The sequence below is a fragment of the Falco punctatus genome (assembly GCF_963210335.1).
Source record: "Falco punctatus genome assembly, chromosome: Z".
In the NCBI taxonomy this organism is placed as follows: Eukaryota; Metazoa; Chordata; class Aves; order Falconiformes; family Falconidae; genus Falco; species Falco punctatus.
Window position 1 is genome coordinate 37,733,867 of NC_137586.1, and position 23,293 is coordinate 37,757,159.

General features: G+C 37.9%; 1 protein-coding gene across 7 annotated transcripts in view; it reads right to left on the reverse strand.

The window, feature by feature from the left end:
* Window positions 1-695: 695 nt before the first annotated feature.
* Window positions 696-23,293, reverse strand: part of TJP2 (tight junction protein 2) — a 66,297-nt gene continuing 43,699 nt past the window's right edge. For all 7 annotated transcript variants that reach the window (XM_080372915.1, XM_080372914.1, XM_080372913.1 and 4 more), the window contains 21 exons: window positions 22,463-22,587; window positions 20,133-20,235; window positions 18,837-19,416; window positions 17,161-17,264; window positions 16,853-17,006; window positions 15,720-15,828; window positions 15,470-15,609; window positions 14,872-14,938; window positions 12,690-12,840; window positions 11,817-11,925; window positions 10,909-11,119; window positions 9,393-9,580; window positions 8,200-8,295; window positions 8,013-8,092; window positions 6,728-6,938; window positions 6,203-6,303; window positions 5,608-5,820; window positions 5,139-5,249; window positions 3,826-4,161; window positions 3,334-3,419; window positions 696-1,619 (listed from right to left, as the gene is read on the reverse strand). In XM_080372915.1, coding sequence (XP_080229041.1) covers window positions 1,451-1,619; window positions 3,334-3,419; window positions 3,826-4,161; window positions 5,139-5,249; window positions 5,608-5,820; window positions 6,203-6,303; window positions 6,728-6,938; window positions 8,013-8,092; window positions 8,200-8,295; window positions 9,393-9,580; window positions 10,909-11,119; window positions 11,817-11,925; window positions 12,690-12,840; window positions 14,872-14,938; window positions 15,470-15,609; window positions 15,720-15,828; window positions 16,853-17,006; window positions 17,161-17,264; window positions 18,837-19,416; window positions 20,133-20,235; window positions 22,463-22,587 — 3,444 coding nt within the window. In that variant the 3' untranslated portion in view covers window positions 696-1,450. The remainder of the gene's footprint in view (window positions 1,620-3,333; window positions 3,420-3,825; window positions 4,162-5,138; window positions 5,250-5,607; window positions 5,821-6,202; window positions 6,304-6,727; window positions 6,939-8,012; window positions 8,093-8,199; window positions 8,296-9,392; window positions 9,581-10,908; window positions 11,120-11,816; window positions 11,926-12,689; window positions 12,841-14,871; window positions 14,939-15,469; window positions 15,610-15,719; window positions 15,829-16,852; window positions 17,007-17,160; window positions 17,265-18,836; window positions 19,417-20,132; window positions 20,236-22,462; window positions 22,588-23,293) is intronic.

The window sequence follows — 23,293 nt, forward strand, 5'->3', positions numbered from 1 at the left end:
TCAATATTTCTACTCTGTATATCAATTAGTATATTGGTATCTTCAGTATCTTTATCAATGATCTAGATGAAGGGACTGATTGCACCCTCAGCAGGTTTGTAGATAACACCAAGATGGGTGGGAGTATTGACCTGCTTGAGGGCAGACTTGGCCATGCTTGACTTGGCTATGTCAGGTTTACAGTTGGACTCAATGATCTTAAGGGTCTTTTCCAACATAAATTATTCTATTCTATGACTCAAATGTACGGTGAGCAGCACAAGTTTCCTCATCTGAGAGACAACTATTCCTTTGCTTCAATAGGAAAATTCTATCTTTTTAAAGAGAGCATTAGAAAACCATCTCTTCTACTGTATGAGCAAAAATTAATTTCTCTATGACCTTTCAAGATTTTTTATTCTAAACAGCAGAATTTAGGATAAAGATCAGGAATGGGGAGATAGAAGTCAATACTGTAAAAGACAAATCTCTTGCAGGAAGTCCATAGTTCTGCGTCAGTTTTCTTTTACATCACAAGAAATTTTAAATCGATGTTCAGAACACTGGGAAGCAACATCAACAGTGATGTCTCCCAGTTACTTGAACAGCAGGACATGAGACCCTGAACTGAACAGCGTACTGCTGTAAGCATATCCATGAAAGTCAGACACTCTAGAAGATGAATACTGTTTGAAAGAAAAACAAGATACACCAGGTTTGTCTAGAATATATCCTTTATTATTTTCAGTCTGTGTAAATTTTAATAGATGATTGAATTTCTACATTATTTTCTCTGTTTAAGCACATCCTTGTCTTTTCCAACCACCTGGTCAATTACACCTTTATTATGTACAGTCAGTATTTATGAAATATTGCATATGCATCTATTAACTTAGAAAAATAACATGCAAGGGAAATTTTTACCAGGAAACTGATTAAAAAAAAAAGGATAGGTAAAACAGTTAATCCCCTTTTAGTGTGTTATGGCTTTGCACCAAGTATCACATTTCAAAACAAACAGTTTAAGATGCTTCTTATTAAAGGCACTTACTGTTCTTCAAATACACTTTCAGATTTAGTTCTATTGCATTAAGAAGTGTATCTCTGGGATCATACTTCCATAACACAGCAGAACAGTCCAAAAAGGCAACGTTAATAAAAAGGGAAAAAGGGTTTTTATGTTAAAATATGAAAATACCAAGAATTAACACAAACTTTCAGGATTTGGTCCTTATAAAATAGGCAACAGCATTCAGGCAATAGTGATTTCTTTTCTTAGATGCTGACAAAATAATATCCCCAAAAAATGAACTCTTCCAGTTCCAGAGTATAGATATGTCTAGATTGAGTAGCGTACCCTCTAACACCACCCCAGATAAAAATATAGCTTCTCAAGACTAACTACTGCTCCACTTTGGCTGTGAAGGAAAAAAAACCCAAAAGAGCATTATATATGCACATACTAGCAAGCCTACAATTCTGTGTCTCTGTATCTGGATGGCTGTCCATAATACCCCTTCTTAGAGTGGTCTGATAGCTGCCGACGGTACTCCTCCTCCTCCTCTGCATCACTGCCATAACTGCCACGGTTCTCTAAGTAAGGTCTAATAGGAGGCTTCTGGGGTTCTGGAGGTCTAGAGCTAACATAGCAAGAAAAAGAGACAGACAGAATGTTTACTGCCACTCTGAAAAGCTGAAAAATAATAATACTTAATATTGGCTTTATGGCCATGTACAACCTAGAAAGGCACATGGAGCAAATGAATCCCCTTCTAGCCAATAAATAATTGCATGGCCATGGTAAGTCTATCTGGAGAGGGATTGTATTTCCATCAAGCTGGAGCATGATGTTCAGATTTGATCTACTCAACCTATGTGGTTGCCAAATTTAAAATCATTAACAATGTATACGTAAGTGTAAATACCCACACATACGTTTCAGGAGCTTTATAGCACTTTACTCCCTGAGCAGAGAGATTTTCAGCTATTGCTGCTACTCCACCTGACATTTCCCTCAATTATTTTTTCACCAGATTCTTTTTATGTCTGCTGCTTCTTTTGCATCCTCAGTTTTGTGACTCAAAGTCTGAAGACATCTCGTGTGACATTAAACTGATAGCCTTCTCTCCTCACACAAGGCTCCCAACTAGGGCTCTTATCCTAGTGGGCAGAAGTGGGCAGAAATAACCCACAGGTTTGCATTTTATAGACATTATATAATGTGGTGCTACTCATTCAACGTGAGACTGAACAGATACATAGAAATAAAATCTGCCAGGGAAGGGCATTTCCTCAGTTTCAAAAGCCATGATTTTTGCAATCCACACTGTATAAAATCAAGATGTTATCCTCCTTCCATATTGCCCCAGTGCTTAAATACTTCCTTCTAGGCCAATCATAAATATTCCTGTAAAAAGGTAACAGCACTGATTTCTGTATGTAAGCAAAAACTCTGCATATGTGGTTAATGATCACTTCTCACTACTTCTAAAAAGCTTCCAAGGCTATATAAAAAGTATGCTTTTCTGAACCCACCAAGAAAACCTGAAAATAATAAATTGATTCAATTGATGTTTTCCATTATGTTATAAATCTATTATTTCCATTATAAAATAAATCTTTTTTTTTTTCCATTTTTGCATTTTAGGTTATACACTATCACGTCGAAGGATTTGATTCACTAGAAACAAAAAGTCCCATTTCTATTGGATATTACTAAGAGGCAAGAAAAACAAGTCCTGCAGAGTAGGAAACAAAATCCATCAGTGTGTTAGCTCTTGCATAAGTGACTGCTCAAGTCATAGAAATATGCAATGTGTAGGGAAAGATGACGAAATGGTCAACCAGTCCAGAACTCACTGAATTTTAATGAAAGACTACTGCTTTCATGAGACTTGATGGGTGACCTCAGGCAAGTTTCATCCTCAGTTTCCCTACTCACACAGTACATCTGTAACTGAATAAGCATTTAAGTAATTAAAACAGCAATTATATATTAGGACAGACTAACAGTAACCAAGGGTCTAACACAAGAAGAATGGACATCAGAGAACATGAATGCAGAAAAGCTGCTGAGTAATACTGATAGGGGTAAAATACTGGCTCTGCAAATATTTCAGCAGCAACAGAATACCGTTTCTTTCTAGACAAGTCAAATACTATAAATGAACTAAAAGAAAAAAAACATCCTGAAAAAAAAGAAGAGTCCACTGAAATTTTGCCCCACCTTTACAGTAATCTTTGAGGTGCAACCACCAAGGCAGGATTATTTGTATGAATAAAAACTGGCAAGATTTCCTCCTGCTGGTGAAGTAAACTATCAAGACAGAATGCTTTAAACTGGATACACCTTACCTCATAGGCTGGGGCCAGTTCTGTTCTGATTTCTGTGTTTTGACAGGGACAGCATAAATATCCGGGTGCTTCTGGGCAATTTCAAGCTTTAAGAGAAAGTAGGAGAAAATAACTGCTCAAGTTTAGCTGTTAAGGATCCTAGACTGTAGGTCTAGCAGGTCACAGCTACAACTGAAAGAACAAATTAATCTTATTCATATTCCTACAATTATATAATCTTTTGCTAGAGTAATAATTCAATGTACATGTGACAACAATGGCATTGCCAAAAGCAACAGGATTATTATAAGTCAACTTTCTATAGTTACAGTAGGAAGCCTTAAAATATGTCCTCTTTCTACATCCAAATCAACACAATGATATATCTCGTGTGGTTTCCCAGACTTCTCCTTCCAGAAGCAATACAATGCAAGGGCATGATTTTCATTTTCAGAATGCAGGCTGTTCTATATGCTGGAAAGCACAGCAGGGGGAGAACATATCTCTTCATACCCTGGCATTCTGGGCCTCTTGTAGTTCCTGCATTCTTTGCATCCTCGCCTTATGATCCATCTCTTCAAATATTTTTACTTTCCTCAATACAGATTTTGGAGTATTTTCTTGTTCGTTTTCTTCCTCTTCTAACTTTGACTCCTCCTCCTCTGCAGGTGGGATTGCTGGCTGAGAGTTTCTCAGGATGGGACGCCCAAAGACAGGTTTCACCGAAACAGGTGGTGGTGCTGCTTTAGCTGATACAGTTGAAGTCTCACTGCCAACAGCAGTGTTACTTGATTTGGAGTCATAATTCTTGGGAAAGTCATACAGATCCTCCTTGTTTTGTAACTTTCCCTGCAAGTATAAAATACGCAAACAAATATTACATCAGAAACCTCATAATTTTCATTTCAAATGAGGCTTTAAAATGAAAGTAATCATTCCAGCTATGTATTTAACATAGGTCAATCTTCATCTGGAGCAAATTTGAAAGGTATTTGAACTGCTGCAACATGTTGGCCATATGCTCATGCACTACACATCAACCTATAAAAGACTAACACATTTAGACTTGTTTGTCCTATTTTTTAAGGATCACCAGCTTGTGATAGGGGACAGTGCAGAGAAAACTGACCTCTCAAATGATCTGTTAACACTACCTAATGTAGAATTATCACTACCAGGAGTTTAGAAGTCCACAGGACCTAAGTCTGTTTTCTATTCCATCTTTATTTTCCTTACACATGTCCTACTCTGCCCAGTCTCCACTGTCAAGGCATACTTGAATATACTTTGAATTCATGCACTATGTGAGGGCACCTATCCTCGTAAAGAAAGGACATTGGGGTCATGGGAAATCAAGAACTGCTAAAATAGAACTTGGTGCCCAAATATCATTATTTTTTCCCCTGCATCATTTCTGGGCAAGGTTTGAATAAACAGTTAATACAAATTTCTAGTGATAGAGACTGATTTCAGAGATGGTACAATCTGGTTTTGTACTTCATAATAATAGCCATCAGATATGCTTTTCCTGATGATTAGCCTACCTTTGCTCTTGCTAAGCTAAAAAAGCGCCTTTCAATTTGTTAGCAGACACAAAAAAGGAGTCTACTTTCTTATTCCATATAGATAGCACACATATGTGAAGAGAACTGTTATCCTTGAAGTTTTCTCTCTGCTTGATCCTGCAACATCTTCAGTCCTTCCTTCTCTCCACACTTGCAATGTTTTCTAGTCTCTGATCATTCCTATCACTCTTCCTAATGTGCCACCTTGGAGAGTTCTCCAGAAAGAGAAACTTTTATTCAGATTTGTTTCTACAAGTTTACCTTAGGTGGTTCAGGCTTGAATGCTGGAGGTGGACTTGGTTCTCTAAGGATCTCCTTGCTACCAGCTTTTCTCAACTGAGCCCGTGGTTCTGGGCTAAATTTTTTTAAACTCTGTGAAAGAAAATGAGAGTAAATGACTGCAGCATCCAGTAATTCAGTCACTTTTTCTCTACGTCAAGTTTACTGTTCTGGGAACAGTAACCAGGAGTCAAATGACTGTCAGCAACCTGACCACAATCACTGCAGATGTAATTGCAAAGTTCAAAGTGACAAGATATCATCAGGAAACCTATAAAGATAGGCAGAAAAGCAGAGCTATTACTATTTTTGCTTTATGCAATGTAGCTCTGAAACACTATCAGAGGTAAGATAAACCTGCAGTTTAAAAAAAGATATCATTTTAAAGCCATACATACAGGGCTTTCAGAAAGTCCAAAGCACAGTCTTGATGAAAATCCAATACCCTCACCTCCTCATGATGCACAGGTTCAGAGGACCGGCTAACAGATGAAATCCTTGATTCATCCAAGGGCTCATCAAGTTCATTGTCAGTGTATGTACCTCCTTCTCCATCTGTGTCCTCTAGGTCACTGATCAGCCGACTGTCACAACTCAAATAATCAGCACCCATTGCAGTAAGGTAAGACATACGATCATCTGCATCATCTTCCATGCCATCCATCTAGAAAAAAGTCAGTAAGAATTAAGGAACAAAGATGAAATATGTAAGAGTTACAGTCTAGTTAGGTCTCTCTCAACATCATGACAAAGAGCTCCTAAGAATGACTTTGCAGAACTGAAAGAAACTCTAATGCAGATTCATAGGAAAGTCCTTTAAAAGTTTATCCCTTCTTACCACTCTCCCCTAGCCACAGCATTTGTGATGAAAGCTCCAAAGTATAACATAAAGAACAATAATAAGTAATTTTTTGTTACCAAGAAAGACATAAACTACTACTTGTCTAATCTATCCAGTATTGGCAATCAACATTTTGAACAATTTTTACTGGCAAGAGATATCTTGAAGCATCTGTATAACTTCATACTATGGCCTGACTACTTACCTTCCCTTCTGATACCCATACTGCTTCTCCTTGCTGTTGCTGAATTGTATCTTTCAGACTACCATACCAGCTATCATTGGCTGAATTCAAATTGATGGTCGCTGTAAAAATTGAAGGAAAAAGTATATATATATAGTAAATGCAATGTGATCCTTTATCCAGCCTTTGCTGTTTAACACTTTCTGGTTTAGTTACATGAGCATGTTAAACACCCATTTATTTCATTTGGATCATTGACAGAAGCATGGTATTTTTATCTTATTGTTTGTCCAACCCTCAAGCTTATTAAAACACTTGTCTTTCAATGAAAGCATGACAATTTAAAATTTCTTCTGTATTAGATTTGGCAGCACAAGGAACTTTGAAAAAAGTCAAGGAAGGGATTGCTCATGACCATACTTTCACACCCTTTTAGTTCCTACCTGCATAAGTTAATAAGCAGAGCAGTAAGTAGATGTCTCAAGACTCACACAGTCACACCCACTACTGTCTTGATAAGAAGGTTAGACACACATTCTTCCTTACCTGTAAAGAGGTGGGAACAAGTTTTCTTCAGTTTGTTTGCTTGCTCATAAAGTTTTCTTGAGCTCTTGTTAGATGTGGAGCATAGTCTTTGCCTCATGGTTTTCACACCCTGCTTACTGTCTGGGTTAAAGAAGACCACAATTGGAAACCACTGGGTATAGTTTAGCAGGTCCACTGCTTTAGGAGTCACATCCAATAGAGCATGTTTATCCTGTTAATAAGAAAGCTCAATCAGCGTGCTGATTGTGGGGAATAAAAGGAGGTGGTTGGAACATGACATCCTAGGAAAACCAGGATGTTTTTGTCTAAATAAGACCACAACATTTTGGATTTTTTCCCAACTATACCACATTCAGAAGCCAGAGCAGGCAGCCTCTTCTTTTCAACTCTATTTTTCTGAAGAGCTCCTGCCTCAATATCCACATTCTTATGTTAACTGTCATATTAAATAAAGTGCACTTATTCTACCTTTTTTTTTTTTTTAAACAGGTAGTGAAAAGTTAACTAGCTTTTCTCTCTACCTGCTCTTACCACAGCTTCCACTACCACAACTACTCTAGGCACTATCTGTAAGCTTTTATCTACACTTACTAGCTGAGGCAAATCTCACTTCTTTCATTTAATATGTTCCTTCTTAGCAAAGGTGAATGGGATTTTCAAATGTGTGCTTCAGTGGAGCCCATGCTCTGAACAGACTTCTGTGTGACATTCTAACCCCTCTGGACCCAATTTTATGGGGCTCAGGGCAGTAAGCTGTAGAATACATTCTTCTTGCCTAAGTTTTTTAGGCTTCTTGATTACTACCTATTTACTTGATCTCGAAACAGTATTATAAAAAAGGTCAATGCAGTCTCAGTAGATGAGACTGAATCCACTTAAGCTATCATAGTCACTTCCTGTTCATTTCAGTAGTAGTAATTCCGAAGCAACCTAAAATGTTATGTTTCTGACAATAGTAAAAGCAAGTAGAGGAATGCATGATAGCGAAGCCTCTATGGCAAATTCAGAAAGCATACAGTAAAACACAGCTACCCTTCTGTTCAAATTTAGAATGAACTAAGGAAGGAGAATTTAATTGCTAATATCAGGTTCATCTTCCCACTCGGAGGACAGCTATCAAAATCATAAAAATTGAACAATTTCAAAACAGCCCTATCATTAAGCCAAGCCTGCTTATTGCAGAAATAGATGCAGTGAAGATTTGAAGACTCACAAAGTTTTAGGAACAAACAAACCAAACAACATGCCTTTGAGAATAAGCAATTTTCACAGAGAAATACTCTACCTGCTCAATGATTTGCCTCACAGTGTTCAAGCGCACTACCCCAGTTGACTTCTCTGAACCTGCATCTCTGGGTTCTGTCTCTGCAAAGACAACATTTTAGCTTATCTTGAGTGGCTGGGCAGCTGTGATTATTAAGCTATCCATTCTCTCAGTTAAGGATGACAAGGAAGATAGGAGAACAACTTACTTGCTGTCTGGTACAGGTGAGGCAAATCATTTGACAGCTTCTCCATAGCAACATCTGCAATAGGGCCAAATATCACCACAGGTCTCTTAAAGCCAGCTGAAAGAAAAATATTTGGTGAAAAGGTAAGCCTGGTAAGACTGGTTTTAAATATAAGTGTTAAATGGCACAGACAAGATCCTCAATTACTATGCATTATTACTATGCAATTACTATGTATTTTAAAAATATTTCTTAAAAGTTATTTCTCAAAAGTTTGTGCAACAGCGTAACTCACACAGAAGGCTATTTTTATCAGCTGAAAAAGCCAAAGAGATTGTTTTAACTTAACAGCTTCCCTATTCCTTCTAATGAAGATGTACTGAAAGGTTTCTACATTCTGAAAACATACAGCAGATCTTCAGTAATCTTTCCATCCAGCAAAATAGCATGAACATTAACCCAATGGGTTCTGTGTGAATAGAGACACAAATGCTAAACCAACCACCAGGCAGTTTGCAGAAGCAAAGAAATGCAAAATTCTGTTACGCTTATGTCAAAACAAGTGCAAACACAGTCCTCATAAGTTAATGGGAGAATGTCATTCTATTGCTCAGCCTTCATCCAGACACATGGGAGCTCCTTAATACGTTTTACTATTTGTTTAGTTCCACAATACTGTCATGTGTGAACACCCAGAAAATTATCTTGACTTACTCAAAATCACTAGTAATATAGCTAGTTTAGAGTCATGGAGATGGACCATATTAAGCTTGACTACATTTGGACAATCTGTTGAAAATACCTGGGTTGTATTTGCTCTCAAGGTAATGTTAAAAGTGGTATTTATAAGTAAGCTAAAGATTATGATTGATCTTAGGCATATAGATTTTACTTTCAAAACTAGTCCAGGGGAAGCTAAGGAAACAGGAAAACCCTGCTTGCTTCTTCCTTTTTTCATTTTAAGCCTTGAAACTAGCACGTGCAATTTGGAGGCAAAGGAGAAGAGTAGCAGTTTAAAAACATGAAAAGCTTTTTTCTTAGAGTAGTTAATAGCATCCAGAAATTTGCATTCTGAGAAAAAGTCATCCTTTCCCATTGCTCAAATGTAACATTGAACCCAAGTTGTTTGAAATCACTTACTTAGATGACAAAATATTTGGATACTCACCCAGCCAGCAATAAATGGGCAACTGGCTCACAGCAGTCTTACTTACCTTCACGCAACTGAACACGCTCATAAGCTGGGAATTTCGTGCTCACAGATGCAATAGCTGTCAGATCTTCACGACTCTTCCTCAGATTTTTCTTTGCTCCAGATCGCTGGCCACGTGTTCTCCAGAAATCTGCCCTATCACTTGAGCCATCCTTTTGGCCATTTTGAACACTGGCCATCTGCTCAGCTCTGACAGAGAAAGCACAGAGTTCATTTGTACAGAACTATCCTCTGTATAGAACAGAGGATAAAGACGCTTTCGCTGAAGAACAACAATGGATTTTGAATTTGCATCAGGTAATGTGCTAGACAGACAGCCATGAGTAGAGGAAAGAATAAAGAAGTCCAAGATCTTTTGTCTTGAAGTAAACACGGTGTCAGAATGATGTTCTGACTTGCCACAGCTACAAGATGGCTGGCCAGAATGAGTCCTCAGTTCTTAAACTGGTAACTCACATAGGCATAAATAAAAGAATGCAACTGCCAAAAAAAGAAATGCAGCTGCAAAGAGGTGGTGAGACACTGCAACTCAGAACTGAAGGCCTAAGAAATTACTGTCACTATTCTTCATTAGGTCTTACAAGTTAAGTCACTATGGCATAGAAAAAAAGGCTGTTTTGGTTAGATCAATTAGCAGAGGGGACAGAATGTACTAACCAGAGAAGAGGCACAGGAATCACATAAGCAGCACATTTCAGGAACTTCTGTACAATGCAGTTGTGACCTTCTTTCCTCTATCTTAAAATCACAACCACTCTAATGAATGTAAAAGCTACAGTTTAAAAATCCCCTGATGATTTTTTTTTAATGAATTTTAATACTTTTACTCACTGTGCGTATTTGAACACTTATTATCACCTCACAGGAATTTTGACTAGGAAAGCATATTTAAGCAAAAAATATTGCTGTGGTTCACTCAGTATTTCATGCAAAAATAAGGACTACAACTACCAAGAAATATTAGCCATGGAATAAGTTCTTGAAACATTGTCCATAAGGATATACCAAAGAAATTCAAGCACCGAAATTCTTTTAAAAGATTAATCATCAGAATACTCTTGCACTCAGTCATTAGGTTCCTACGGTGTAGGGTTTTTTTTTGTTGGTTTTTTGATTTGATTTGGTTGGGGGCAGCAGGGAGAAGAAGTGGGAGAAAGGCAAAAAAAGCAAAAATAGGACCCTCCATCCATTTTCTAGAAAAGGAACAGAAGCAGCTAGTGGTCAAACTTGATTGATTACCAAGACAGAAGCTCTAGGTCTGTGTTGCAAATACCGGACCAAATATGTAGGTAACACCATCCTCTCTGATACTCTCCTCACATAACACCACGGTTCTAAAATCTACAGTTTTACAAGCACCAATTGTTGTGAAAGTAAAACCAAAACAATTTATTTATTCTTGTAAGGGCGGAGGAGGGAGGAAAAAGAAGAAAGGTATGACATAGGAAGCAACAATCATTTGGGGAAAAAAAAATACTATTTTCAACAATGGGTAGGAAGACAAGATGCCACCTTACCTGCTCTTATTTGGAATTAGGCCCTTTTCCAGTTCATTTCCAATTCTCACAGCCAGCCAGTTTCCCAGTTTGCCATCATACAGTGTATCAACTACTCTGAAGATCTCCCCCCTGGTGAATGCTAAGCTCTGTGGTGACTCTTTTTCACACTCAAAGTGGCTCCTGATGAAGAATGAATCTCCTCTGCCACAGGCCATGATGTCTCTGTAGACTAAAAGAGAAACTCCCCTTTAGTTTATATTTTTTTACACTTGAAAGAAAGATTAAGCTGTCATTCTGCAGAACAGTTTTGAAATTCTTCCCCTTCGCTCACAAATATACAAAAAGCTAGCCTTCACATCCACTGTCCTACACACACAGCATCAAGAGTGTTTTATACCTGTACATGTACAGACCTTACAGCTCTGAGGGAAGGAGGTACTTGTGCCTTCCCAAAGCGAAAGGCAGCTATGGTACTTCAATATTATAGCAGGCAGTCTCCAACAGGAAAGCAAGAGGCTTTGCTTTCTGCTTAATTGTACATCAATAAAACTGTCCATTTGCTGCTATCTGACTGAATCCCTTATGACTGCCCAGACACAGCAGAAAAGAAATACTAACAGCAGATCTTGGGCCAGCTGCTACAGACAGAAAAGCAGAAGGAACAAGCAGTACATTGCAACTCTTTAGCATTAAGAAGATATGTTATTTGCGAATAAAGAAAGAGATGGAGAAGAGCTCTGAAAAACACATCACACGTGCACATCTGTACGATCCTTGAGGTATGGAATACATCTATCTTCTAAACGACTAAATAGGAGGGTAACTAAATGCTATCAAGAACAAGCATAAGAGAGATTATTTGTGGTTTCACTGACAAAACAGCTTAAAAGCTTCATGGACATATACACATTTTGTTCAAAGCCTACCTTCATATTTGTTTTGAGCCAAAATTGTCACTGTTTCACCTTTGGGAATTTCTAAGAGATACAAAACAGCATCTTCCCGAACAATGCCTCTGAAGTCTTGACTGTTTACCTGTGTACCAGTAAAAAACAAAAACAAAAACAATCAACACCTGCAAAATCAACAATAAAAGCAATAACCAAAGATTTTTGCTTCATTTAAAAAAAACCTTAAATATTCTCTTCCCTTATTGTACTGAGGTTTTTTTAAAGTCAATATGGATGATTGTGGCCCTAAGAAATATTTTCTTCCAGCCATTAACTGTAATCTTTCTGAAATCCAAGGTCCTCTATGTGTACTGGTATATTGCTCTTCTACTTTAACAGACTCCAAAAGGCCTTGAAAAAATCAAGCCTATCACAAGAGAAAAGAGGCAAAAGAGAAAATTACATAAGCCTCCTGTTTGAATTTTCAGAAAAAAAGAAGAATGTAAGAGGACAAAATGGCATAGATATAATTCTGAAACTGGAAAAATAAATCAGTATTAACCAAGGAAATTGGAGAAAGATGAAAGAAGAAAAATATGTCAGCCTTAATGTTTTCCTCCTCCAAGATTAGAAAGAAGCATTGTACAGAAAATTAATTCTCCCATCTTCCGGTATTTTTCTTGATTAATATTTACCCCTACCTACCCCTTCCACAGAATCTTAAACAAACTAAAGCTTGATACACAATCCTCCTTCAAAAACCCATTTCAGTGAAATCCCTCTGCCACACATCAACACTTTGAAAGCAATAACTTGATTTCCTAAGATCATAATTTCTTCCATATTTCCACTAAGAAGCAAACCAAAAGATATAAAAGTGATTTGCATTTCAGGAACACATACTTATACCTTAAGAATCTGATCTCCTTCCTGCAGTCCCTCCTGATCAGCTGAGGTGCCTTCTTGAATTCCAGCAATAAATATCCCTACATCATTTCCGCCAGCCAGTCGTAGACCCACACTGTCCCCCTTCTTGAATCTCACCATTTTCGTATTAGGACTACAAGATTTACAGGCAGAAAAAGGCAGACCAGATGTTAGGCATTATGACAACAGCAGGTTGTGAAGAGAAAAAAATCACAACCCCTTCAACAAAATCACGTTTATAATATTCTTAGCCCCTTTCTTTCCTATATAGGATATATTTACCCAGGTAACTCTTCAGTGAGGGAAGGAAGTAGAGAATTTGCATTTTTCAGAGTGGAAACTGAACTAGGAAGAGTGATTAAGTGGCATACAGAGCCTTGGCAGAGCAGGAAAACAACACCCTGTTCTTGAAGTCCCCAGATAGTTCCCTACCTATCGGAACCCCTCTCAGATGAGCAGCTGAGGGTTTTTTTGACAACAGCCTGAGTTATAAATAATCATATTAATTGTTTTTCCTCCATATGCTTGAGAACTGTCATATGGATTAAATTTATACCTATTTTCTTTGCAGCTTAACATGTTTGTTAGACAGAACCCTTCAAATGTTCTTGTAATGAGAAATACTTCCAAGTACACTCCACTGGTATGTTAATAATCAGTCCTTTCACACTGCGGTGGGAGAGGCCACTGGACTAGGTTCAGCTCTTTTGCTATCACAAACACTGTATGCCTGAGTGACCTTCCAACACAGAGGACAGTACTTATCTGTCAGCCTTTCTCAGTAATACCCTAAGCCTGTATTATAAATTCCTCTTCACTAGAATAATCACTTGATTAATTTGCACATCAATGACAACATATGCAGGATCCAACCCAGAAAAGATCTGAGAAGGGAATCCATTTAAGAAAATACACCAAGCTACAGAATGTCTTCAAAACCTTATCAACAGGCTTCTCCTTACAATCTCAGTGGTCTTTTTCCCTTCGATTTCTGTATTTGAGTACTCTCACATGAAAACATGTTAGTTCATTTTCTATTAATACAGTTTGCAACTTCTAGTATCTTAATTGTTCAAGAATCAACAGTACCAGATTCCATTTGACCACTGATAAGCAATCATTAAAAAACTCCACACAAAAATCAACTTTGTAAGCAATATCTTGTTCATTTCTAAGCAGAGACCAGAACTGCAATATGGACTGCACAGGCTTGAATTTGAAGAAAATAGACAAATTTCTGTACAGAAATTTCCAGCTTGTACATAAACACTTTTTTGGCCCTGTCTTCTAACAAGCTTGTTTACAAATTAGAGGACATTCTCTTTGTAACTTAATACTGCAGGGAAGGGGAGGGTTGTCTTTTCTATATATATAAAATAAAGGAAGAGGTGTAAAATACATTTCCATAGAATTGCACAGGTTAAAATGGCCTTCTGCTCAAAGCAGGTTGTTCGGGGCCTTGAAGCTGTTTTTGAGTATCTCTGGTAGTGGAAATACCACAACCTACAAGGGACAGCTGTTCCAGTGGTTACCCACACTCATCATAAAAAGTTTTCTTCTTTATATCAAGTCAGAATTCCCTGTGTTCCAGCTTGTGTCCCTCGCTCTTCATCCTACTACTGAGAAGAGCGTGGATGTTTCCTCTACACCCACTACCTATTAGGTCTTTGCAGACAGCAAGATGTCCCATCAAGTACTCTCTTCTCCAAGCTTAACAAACCCGGTTTTCTCATTTTTTTTCTCATATGTCATATGCTGCAGCCACCAACTCCCCAGACTCACTCCAGTGTGTCAATGTCTTCCTTGTCCTGGGGAGCCCCAAAACAGACATAGTGCTCTAAATACTATCTCAAAGTGCCAAACAGAGCACAATAAAACCATAAAAATATACCAATGTGTATGCTGCCATGCAAGCCCAGAAGCACAGGGTGTTTTACACCTTCCAGGTAGAAGGCAGGTCTATACCTTCCAGGCAGATACATCTAAAACTATGTTTAACTCAAACACAGTCAGTCGGAAGCCATGTCATCTTTTCTTGGCATTAAGCTATAAAGGGAGTATCACTCCAAATGGGCAAAATCCCCAAAACCCACGCTATGAAGAATAAGGTACAGGTCACTGGGAGAACACTGAGTGCAAAAGAACATGGCAAGTGCTGCCTTACCCATATATTGCTTCATCTTCAGGGCTAGGTTTAAGAATCGTTCTTGTAACTGCTTTTGGTTGAGACACTGTATGTAAAAAAGCCAACAGAAGTTACTGAGCTAATAAAAAAAGTTATAAACAGCAGCAATTTTTAGTTATCAGATAGCAAGCAAACCCCTCCATGCCAAAGATTAATACAGATTTAAATGTCAAGCATCTCTCTGACTAGAATGGATTTTTCCCCTTTTTTTTAATTCTTGAAAAAGAACAAAAAGGTCAAGGGAAGATACACAACCCTTTCAGGCAAGCCAGATCAGACTTCAGGAACAGCTTCATTTGGCTGCTTAGAGCAACAGATTACAGTAGATGCTCTAGGAGATTACTTGCTTTTTGAGGTGGCAATTCTAGTAAGCAACAAGCAACTGCCTTCAAATAATCTCAGGTGTTTCTTCTCTCTCTGCACCACAGAGCAAAGACAGGCCTCTGTGTGTCAGGATGGGATTGGCATGAAGAGTATACTAGATATGTCAACCTAATTAGGGGAGAGCCCATTCTGTGGCCAGGGAAAAAAACCACAAACCAACCAAACAAAAAACAACCAAAACCTTCAAACTAACCTTCTGTGTCATCTTGGTACTTCAGTTCTTTGCTTGTGTCTGCAACTGTAACAGCAGAAGTAGCAATGTCACCAGTTGATTTGAATGGTGTAGGCATTGCTCCCATCCTGGACAACCTACAGGATGGATCATCTTTTGCACTAAAAGAAAGAAGAAAAGAAGTGTAGTGAAATCAGATAAGAATGACACTTATTTTAAGAATTTCTTTGACAAGCATTAGGAAAATGGACTAGAAAAGACCATTTCTTACTTTGTTTTTTCCTTCAGCTTTTCATTGGATGAATGTGACTCTAGATCAGAATGATGTAATCTGTCATCTTGAGGGGAGAATGATCTGTTTGACTCTATTTCAGAAATGTCTGTAAAGAGAGCAGCAAATCAAGAAATGCAGGATTTGTTTAAACTATCTGCATGTCTGATCACCATATTTATTTATAGAGCATTCACATATAAGACGTGCTGAACATTTAAGCCTACTGCTGTTTCAAGCTGGATTTGACTTCAGAAAGCGCTGTATGCCTTTCAGTGCTTCCAGCTTCACATCCCCCTGAAATATTTCAGGAAGGTTTCCCACAACCTTTAGGAAAAACACTCATTTCACAACTACATTGAGCATACCATACACTCATTAACTAGTTAGCAGCCTTTTATTTAAGGTCTCATGGAAGTTCCCAAACAGATGACCTTCACATTAGCAGTTCTCACATCATTGCTTTTCAGTGACAAAAGAATCAGAATAGCCCTCAGACTTGAACTGTATCTCATTCTTCACAATACATTCTTCTACAAGAAGTTGCACCCAGTATTCTGACATCAGAGAAACAAATATCTTGCACTGAACAACTCTGCGCCCCCTAAACATCCTGAGCCCTTCCCAAAGCAAGATCAAGTTGAGAGATATAGCTCATATACTGTGAGAGATCATTTGTACAGGATATATACTGGAAATAGAAAACAGTTGTGCAGGGGGACTGAATTTCCTCACCCTGACATTTTTTCTTCTCATGTTAAACACAGTCATGAATGTTAATGCCCTCAGAAGAAGAAACCGGTCCAATCCACTTGTTTTTAAAACTGAAGTACTTTGTTAAAGCAAATGACTTGCTTTTTCCAAGAAGTAAGATTGATTTTGCCAGATCAACATTGCTTCTTCTATCTCTGCCCCTGTCCAAAATGTAATTGTATGATTACTACAACATTATTTTTTCACCTAAAAGAAGTAGCCTTGATGCTGAATTGGCTATTACTTTGGTTTGTTTGTGTTAGGTTATTTTTTGTTTGTTTGAAAGAATCCTAGTACCACTCCACCACAGCAAAAACACTCTTAAGTTCCATTCTGTCCCTGCACAGAGTCCAGAACTTTTTATCCACATTAAACCTCACCATCCACTTCTGAGTCACTGTCGTTCAATGAAGGAATGTTGAGCAGTGTCTGCTTTCTGTCCCTGAGGACAACCAGCTGGAGCTTTCCCCGTGACTTCTCAATCAATTTTCGGGCATCAGCTAAAGACATGTTCTCTGTCACTGTACCATTGATCTGGACATAAAAAGGCAACAATAACACTGTAAGTAAACAAACAAGATATATTGTGTTCAACTTCAATAGTAAGTTTGACTATAACATGACTTATGCCAGAGCAACCACAATAACAAGTGCCTGCTAAACTGTAAGCAGTATAACCAGAACAGACCTTGAGAATGATATCCCCTTCATGAAGGTTGCCATCTTTGGTTGCTAGGCCAGTACGGGTCATTTCTTTTATGAAGATCTGACTTCCAAGCCGGAGACCATATTCTGGAATCAGGGATATAATCCACTGTAGCTTAGAAGATGAGTGAAGATGTATTTTTTTAAAACTACAAAGTGTACAAACAGCAGACCCCGTTACACCACAAGAAAAGAAAAAAAAAAATGTGGACCTAGTAAACCCACTTAACCCTAAGCTAACTCTCCAATTTCTGTCCCGTCACCACAGTAAAAACAAACAGCAGACCAAAACTACAGATGGACACAACAGCAGAACAATACCTTTGTTCTGGAGGTGCTTATTAAGGTGCTGGATTAGATTCTGTCTCTATCATATTTTGCATGACATAGAAAGGGAAAAGGGTCAAAAAGCCCTAATAGAAGTGATGGGGTTTTTTTACCCGTTTGTCCTATCTGTACACCAGAAACTTTCACAGTTGCTTCAGGCAAAGGATTAACCCCATCACCATCACCTTTTCCCCCTTTGATTCTAGCTACTTGGATCAGTGTATCTGTTACTCAAAAAGAAAGGTAACACTCTTAAAACACACACATCCTAGAACAGAAAAGTAAAGAAAAAGTCACCTGCTCCTAATAAATCACATTTGAGCAAGTTTGCAGAGTATCCATATGAATGGTAGAAATTATTATGGAATTACTAACTAAACATAAAATTGAACAAAGACACCTTAAATTTCTCCTATCTGAAATCTCCTATCCTATCTTAAAATTCACCTATCTGCATTATTTTTACAAGTGGAAACATTATATGCAGTGGAAGAACAGGAAGGAGGGAAAGGGATACTTGCCAGAGTCAATGAAAAAATAGGTTAGCTCCTCCTTTCACAGTTCACATGACCAGAAAATTCTTCCAAATCACAACAGGGCAACTATAAACAAATCATCACCCAGAAAACCCCCACAAACTACCACACCCTCCCCCCAAAAAAGCCCAAACAGAAAAGAAGCCACAACCTAATCTCAGATATGCTTTATAGCACAAGAGTCTTTGTTTCACAGCACACAAAGACTGGGCTTTTGGCTTTCATTTACACACTCCAATACACAGCAAGGAAAGTCTGTTTCAGCTGTTACTATTTCAATATTCTATAACTGTTCTGAAGTATTCAGAACCAAACAATACTTGGAACCAATTTAATTATTAATATTAATTAAGTTAATAACAATATAATATTATTATATTAAATTTTATGTAATAAGGAAGAAGTAAGCGCACTACTAAAGGCAGAGTCTGCTCTTCACCCTTTGTAGCTGACCCTTTTGTTGATGTGCCAAATGTAATCTGATTCACTATGAGATCCATGTTTCCAACCAAAACCAGAACAACAGGGCGCAGAAAATGGAAAACCAACTGATGCAGTGTCTCGAAAAGACTTAAATTATGTGGGTGAACAGTTCTTTGTTCAAGGGTAAAGTTGAAGGTGCTGGGGGAAAAAGTACTCCAACCAGCCAGGAAGAATGAAAAAACAAATTAAGCGATCAGTTAGAAAACTCGACATTTAACCTGTAAAAGCAGAGAATATTCAGCTCCTTTCCCTCCCCCACCAAAATAACATGCTGTATTAAAAGGCAATTTGTCTCTTCCCCTACTATACCTACCTTCATTATGTCTGCCTTTTGTTAAGAGAACACTGATAGGTCCATTCTGATCCTGCAGTCCCAGGTACTCACGCTGATGGCGTATTTCAGGCGAAGGACTTCGGGAACAAAGCCTATCCTGACTTCGACTCCTCACTTCCCTCCCATATCTAGGATCAGGTTGAGATCCACGACTATAACTGGGTGGGCTATAGTCTCCCCTGTAGTCCCGTTCATAGCCACCATCCCTGTCAATGCTCCTTCCCCTGCTCCGATCTCTTCTGTAGTCTCGATCCAAGCTCCTATCAATACTCCTACCACGACTTCGATCACGGCTGTAGCTGCATTCCCTGTCACGGTCTCGGCTTCGGTTACGCCCTCTGTCTTGTTCATCTCTATAGCTCTGATCCAGGCTGTTTCCCCAGCTTTGGCTGTGCCCTTCATTGCCACTATACCAGCTTCTCTCACTATAGCCACTTCGAGCACTTTTGCCATCAAATTCTGCATGGTCATCCATTACGTCTAAAGCTCTGTCTTCATAGTCAAGGGAGGGGCTTCTCTTCAGTGCAGCAGCCTGCACTTTCCTTGGTCTTTTCACTACCTGTACAGTGCAACACAAAACAAAAAACTCTCCCATGGTCAGAATGTGAAATTTAACAGATGAATACTCTTCACACTTTGAACAGAGGTTGGGGGGTCGGGGAACAACAAAAAAAAAGAGAAAACCAGTGTTCCATTTATAGAACAACCATTCAGTTAGGTTTTTTAGATGTGAGATGGGATGATTATGAATTGGGATGATAAAAAACAGTACAAGAATTTAAAAAAAATTATTAGATCAACAACCACATTCTTCTTACCTCTACAAGAGTGAGAAAAATTAATATTTTTTTTATTTTTCTAGATGACTTCTAAAAATTGGACAAGCCACCAAAAGAGAGAGTTGTGGATGCCTTTCTCAACTAATGAAAGCCAATCTAGACAGCAAATTCTTGGACAAGAGTCTGTGTAAGCAGAACATCATTTGCCTCACAAAACTTCCATTTTTTCTAACCACCACATTCAGTAAAATTAGAGAGTGAGGACATACATTTTATTCCCAGCTTTTCAACAGGATAACTTTGTGACAATGTTGTTTAATTTCCATGTTTCACCTGTAGAAACTTTGTCTTTGCTTTATTTACTTTATACATTCCACTGGGCAAAGGCTTGCTTTGCTTTGTGCATTTATAGCACACTTCATAGAAGATAACCAAATCTTGACTGGTTGCACAGGTACATACCCCTGTAGAGTGAATGCATTTGTAATTTACTTACAATGGTGGCCACTTTTCCACTTTTCCTAAGTTGTTGGACTGCAAAAGAATGTGGAACATCTTCCATTGGGGTCCCATTAACTATGACCACCCGGTCATTTTCTCTGGAAGAGGAGGAGGGACAGAAAAAGAGACAAAAAAAAAAAATATTTAAGAGGAGTCTTCATGAAATCACCAGAACAACAAAGACTTTTTTTCAGGGGGAACCTATGGATTCCATTCACTTTAACAGGCAGTTCTGCTTAAAAACTGTTATACAAACACTAAGATACATGAATACTAGAAGAAGCTTTCAGTATGTTTAAAAATTAGACTTTGAGTAGCAGTGTGTAGCTTTCTACATGTATATGTCCGGCTTAAGTACCTTGCCATAATGTCAAAGAAGATTTTGTTTTTTAAAGAATATTTGTGATGACCATTAAAACTTTTTTTAGTTCTTTCAGAACTCTGAGTCTTTGACACACAGTGCTAGATATTTTCACACAACATAGAAATTTCAAGAGAGCTTCAAATAGCAGCAGTCATACCAGTATTCAGACAAAACTTGACAAGTACTACTCTAGTACACTTTTCTTAAAGACTGGTGTTCAGGTCTTATCTACTGTGAAGAAAGATGATTGGGGAATAAAAAACCCCAGCTCCAAACTATAATACACAAAGTCCTCCCTACCCTCAAACACAGGCCAAAAGAGATTACTAACTTGTGTATTCAGACCTCCTGTTAGTCAAATAGATCAATAAGACTTAACAATTAAGTCACCTGCAGGAGACTGCCCCATAACACATGATTAATTAAAAAAATATCTTCCAAAAAGGCATTTCAGAGCAAAAACTGCAGGAGACTAAATAAAAAAAAAAAAAAAATCTACCTCTTCTTGTATTAGCTTATTCTGGTGACCACTCAGTAACCTTAACCATCAGAGCATTAGCTCAACCGATCACTGGTTAACGTGCCATTTTCTGCTAGATAAAAGAAATCTTTAGTATTCATTATTTTCTCTTCACTGTAATCAAGTCACATCACAATCTTCTTTTTAAATAAGAAGATTACAAACTGTAAAGCTCTCTTTGTAAGGTACTTTAACTCCTGAATGATTTTTGTGCTTCTTTTTATAACCTTCCAATTCCTTTTACTGGATGCTGGAACAGCACACTGTATTCCAGTATCAGTTTCATCTGGGCTTTACGTGAGAGTTAAAATAGCTCTCTTCACAGTCCACACCTCCAAAGGTGGTATCAAACTTAATGCTGTAACACTATATCAAATGCTCAAATTATTTATGCTCACTCTATCTTAGAAAGGATTGCAGGATTCTAATTCCCCCACACTCTGAACGCTAGGCCTATGTTCCTTAGTTTGTTGGAGGAACAGCTTTACTTTCAGTTTTCTTCAGAATGTGTTTTGTCTGAATGTGCCTGAATTGCTTGGTACTGCCTTGTCATCAACAATTTACATAAAATCTTACATAATTTGTGGACATGATTTTACTCCCAAAACACAGGGTGGTTATAGAACAGCGTGGACAATAATGGTGTTGGGCTTTTTATCCTGGATTTCAATAATTACTCCCATGACAGTCTTTTCATTACGTCACCAAAAATTAATGTTTAGCAAAATAGCCAGAATCTACTCTTCTGAATTACTGTTACTGAAGAACTTTGGCATTCTTGCAAATTGTCTAGTCCTCACTGGGTATTGCAGGTCAAAGGACGAAAAAGTGATCAGCAGTGGGCTCAAAACTTTATCTTAGCCTGCAGATTTAAAATTACTTGGTGACATCCATGACAGATGCTGCCTCACCAAGAATAAAGTTACCAGGAGGACTACAGAAACACTTCATTCCAATATTTTTTCTTTCAAATATGAAATAAAATATTTAACAAACACTTTTGTTCATCTTCCTTCCTTAGTTATTGCTCCTGACACCTTGGGAGCCAAGACCCTTCTGTGGACTGCCTTAAGCCATTCTCTTTAAAACTAGTAATTGATCACTAAATGTGTTTCCTGAGGGAAGGACAGCAATGATGTTGTAAGATACTAAGTATTTCTACTGTTTCTTTAAAAGACATGCAATCTTAAGAAAAACATACTTAAGATCTCTTCAACATGACTGAAATTTACTTTCTTACAAAACAGCAAATAAAAACACCTCTGGGTGGCTGGGGTTTATTTTTTATTTATTTAAAACAGACTTATAGGTTTTCAAGAGGGCAACAAATCTTGAGTGGATTAAATCACCAGGATTTCAGCCAAGCCTATCTGAATGTTTTATGTATTCTACATCGCTGCCCCTCAAAATATGCCACACAGAAAAACATGAAATTGCTTACTGAAGTAATCCATCTGCTGGACCACCTGGGAGAACATCTGAAATGACTATCGATGTTTCACCATTTTCAAAGTGAGGGTTATCTCTGCCGCCAGAAACTGCAATCCCAAATCCTCGTTTTGAATCCTTTACAACAAAACCAGATACAACAAAATTCAATTCCATACATAGAAATTTTGACAGGAAGAAAGAAGAGTAATGTGAATGTTCCTGTGATCGCACTCTACCAAGATACTATTTAAAATATGGTAGTTGTGTGCAGACAGTTGCAGAAATACACAGCAGCTCTAGATTTAAAAAGGAATGGGTTTACAAATCCATGTAACAAGACATGTTTCTGTGTTCCAAAACCTCAGTCTACAGACTGTGATGGTTAGCAATTAAGCAAAGGACTCACTAATTTAGCCTGCATTCTGCTCCACCATCCCACTGGTTATTCATACCACATTTATTGTTAGGGAAATCTATTTTATTAGTGATGCTTGGGAAACTGGAACAGCTTTTCCAGGATCTCATCTTCATTATGACTGCCTATCTAGTTTGGAATAACTACTTATGCCTCAATCAAACTAAACAAGTTCATGGCTGATTACAAAAGCAAGCAATGAACTTGTGAACTCTATAATTATCTGCTCTTATAATCAACTATTTTAAATATGTATTTTATGTCATCATAGACATATCAGATCCGTAAAAGCCCTCAGATGGCATTCATAACATCAGGAAAATACTTAATAGGGTGCAAAGGAAGCACGTCATGTACTAGACCTGAAAACTGTTAGCGCAAGTCAATTGCAGACAACGTGCACAAAACCATACATTTTGTTAAACA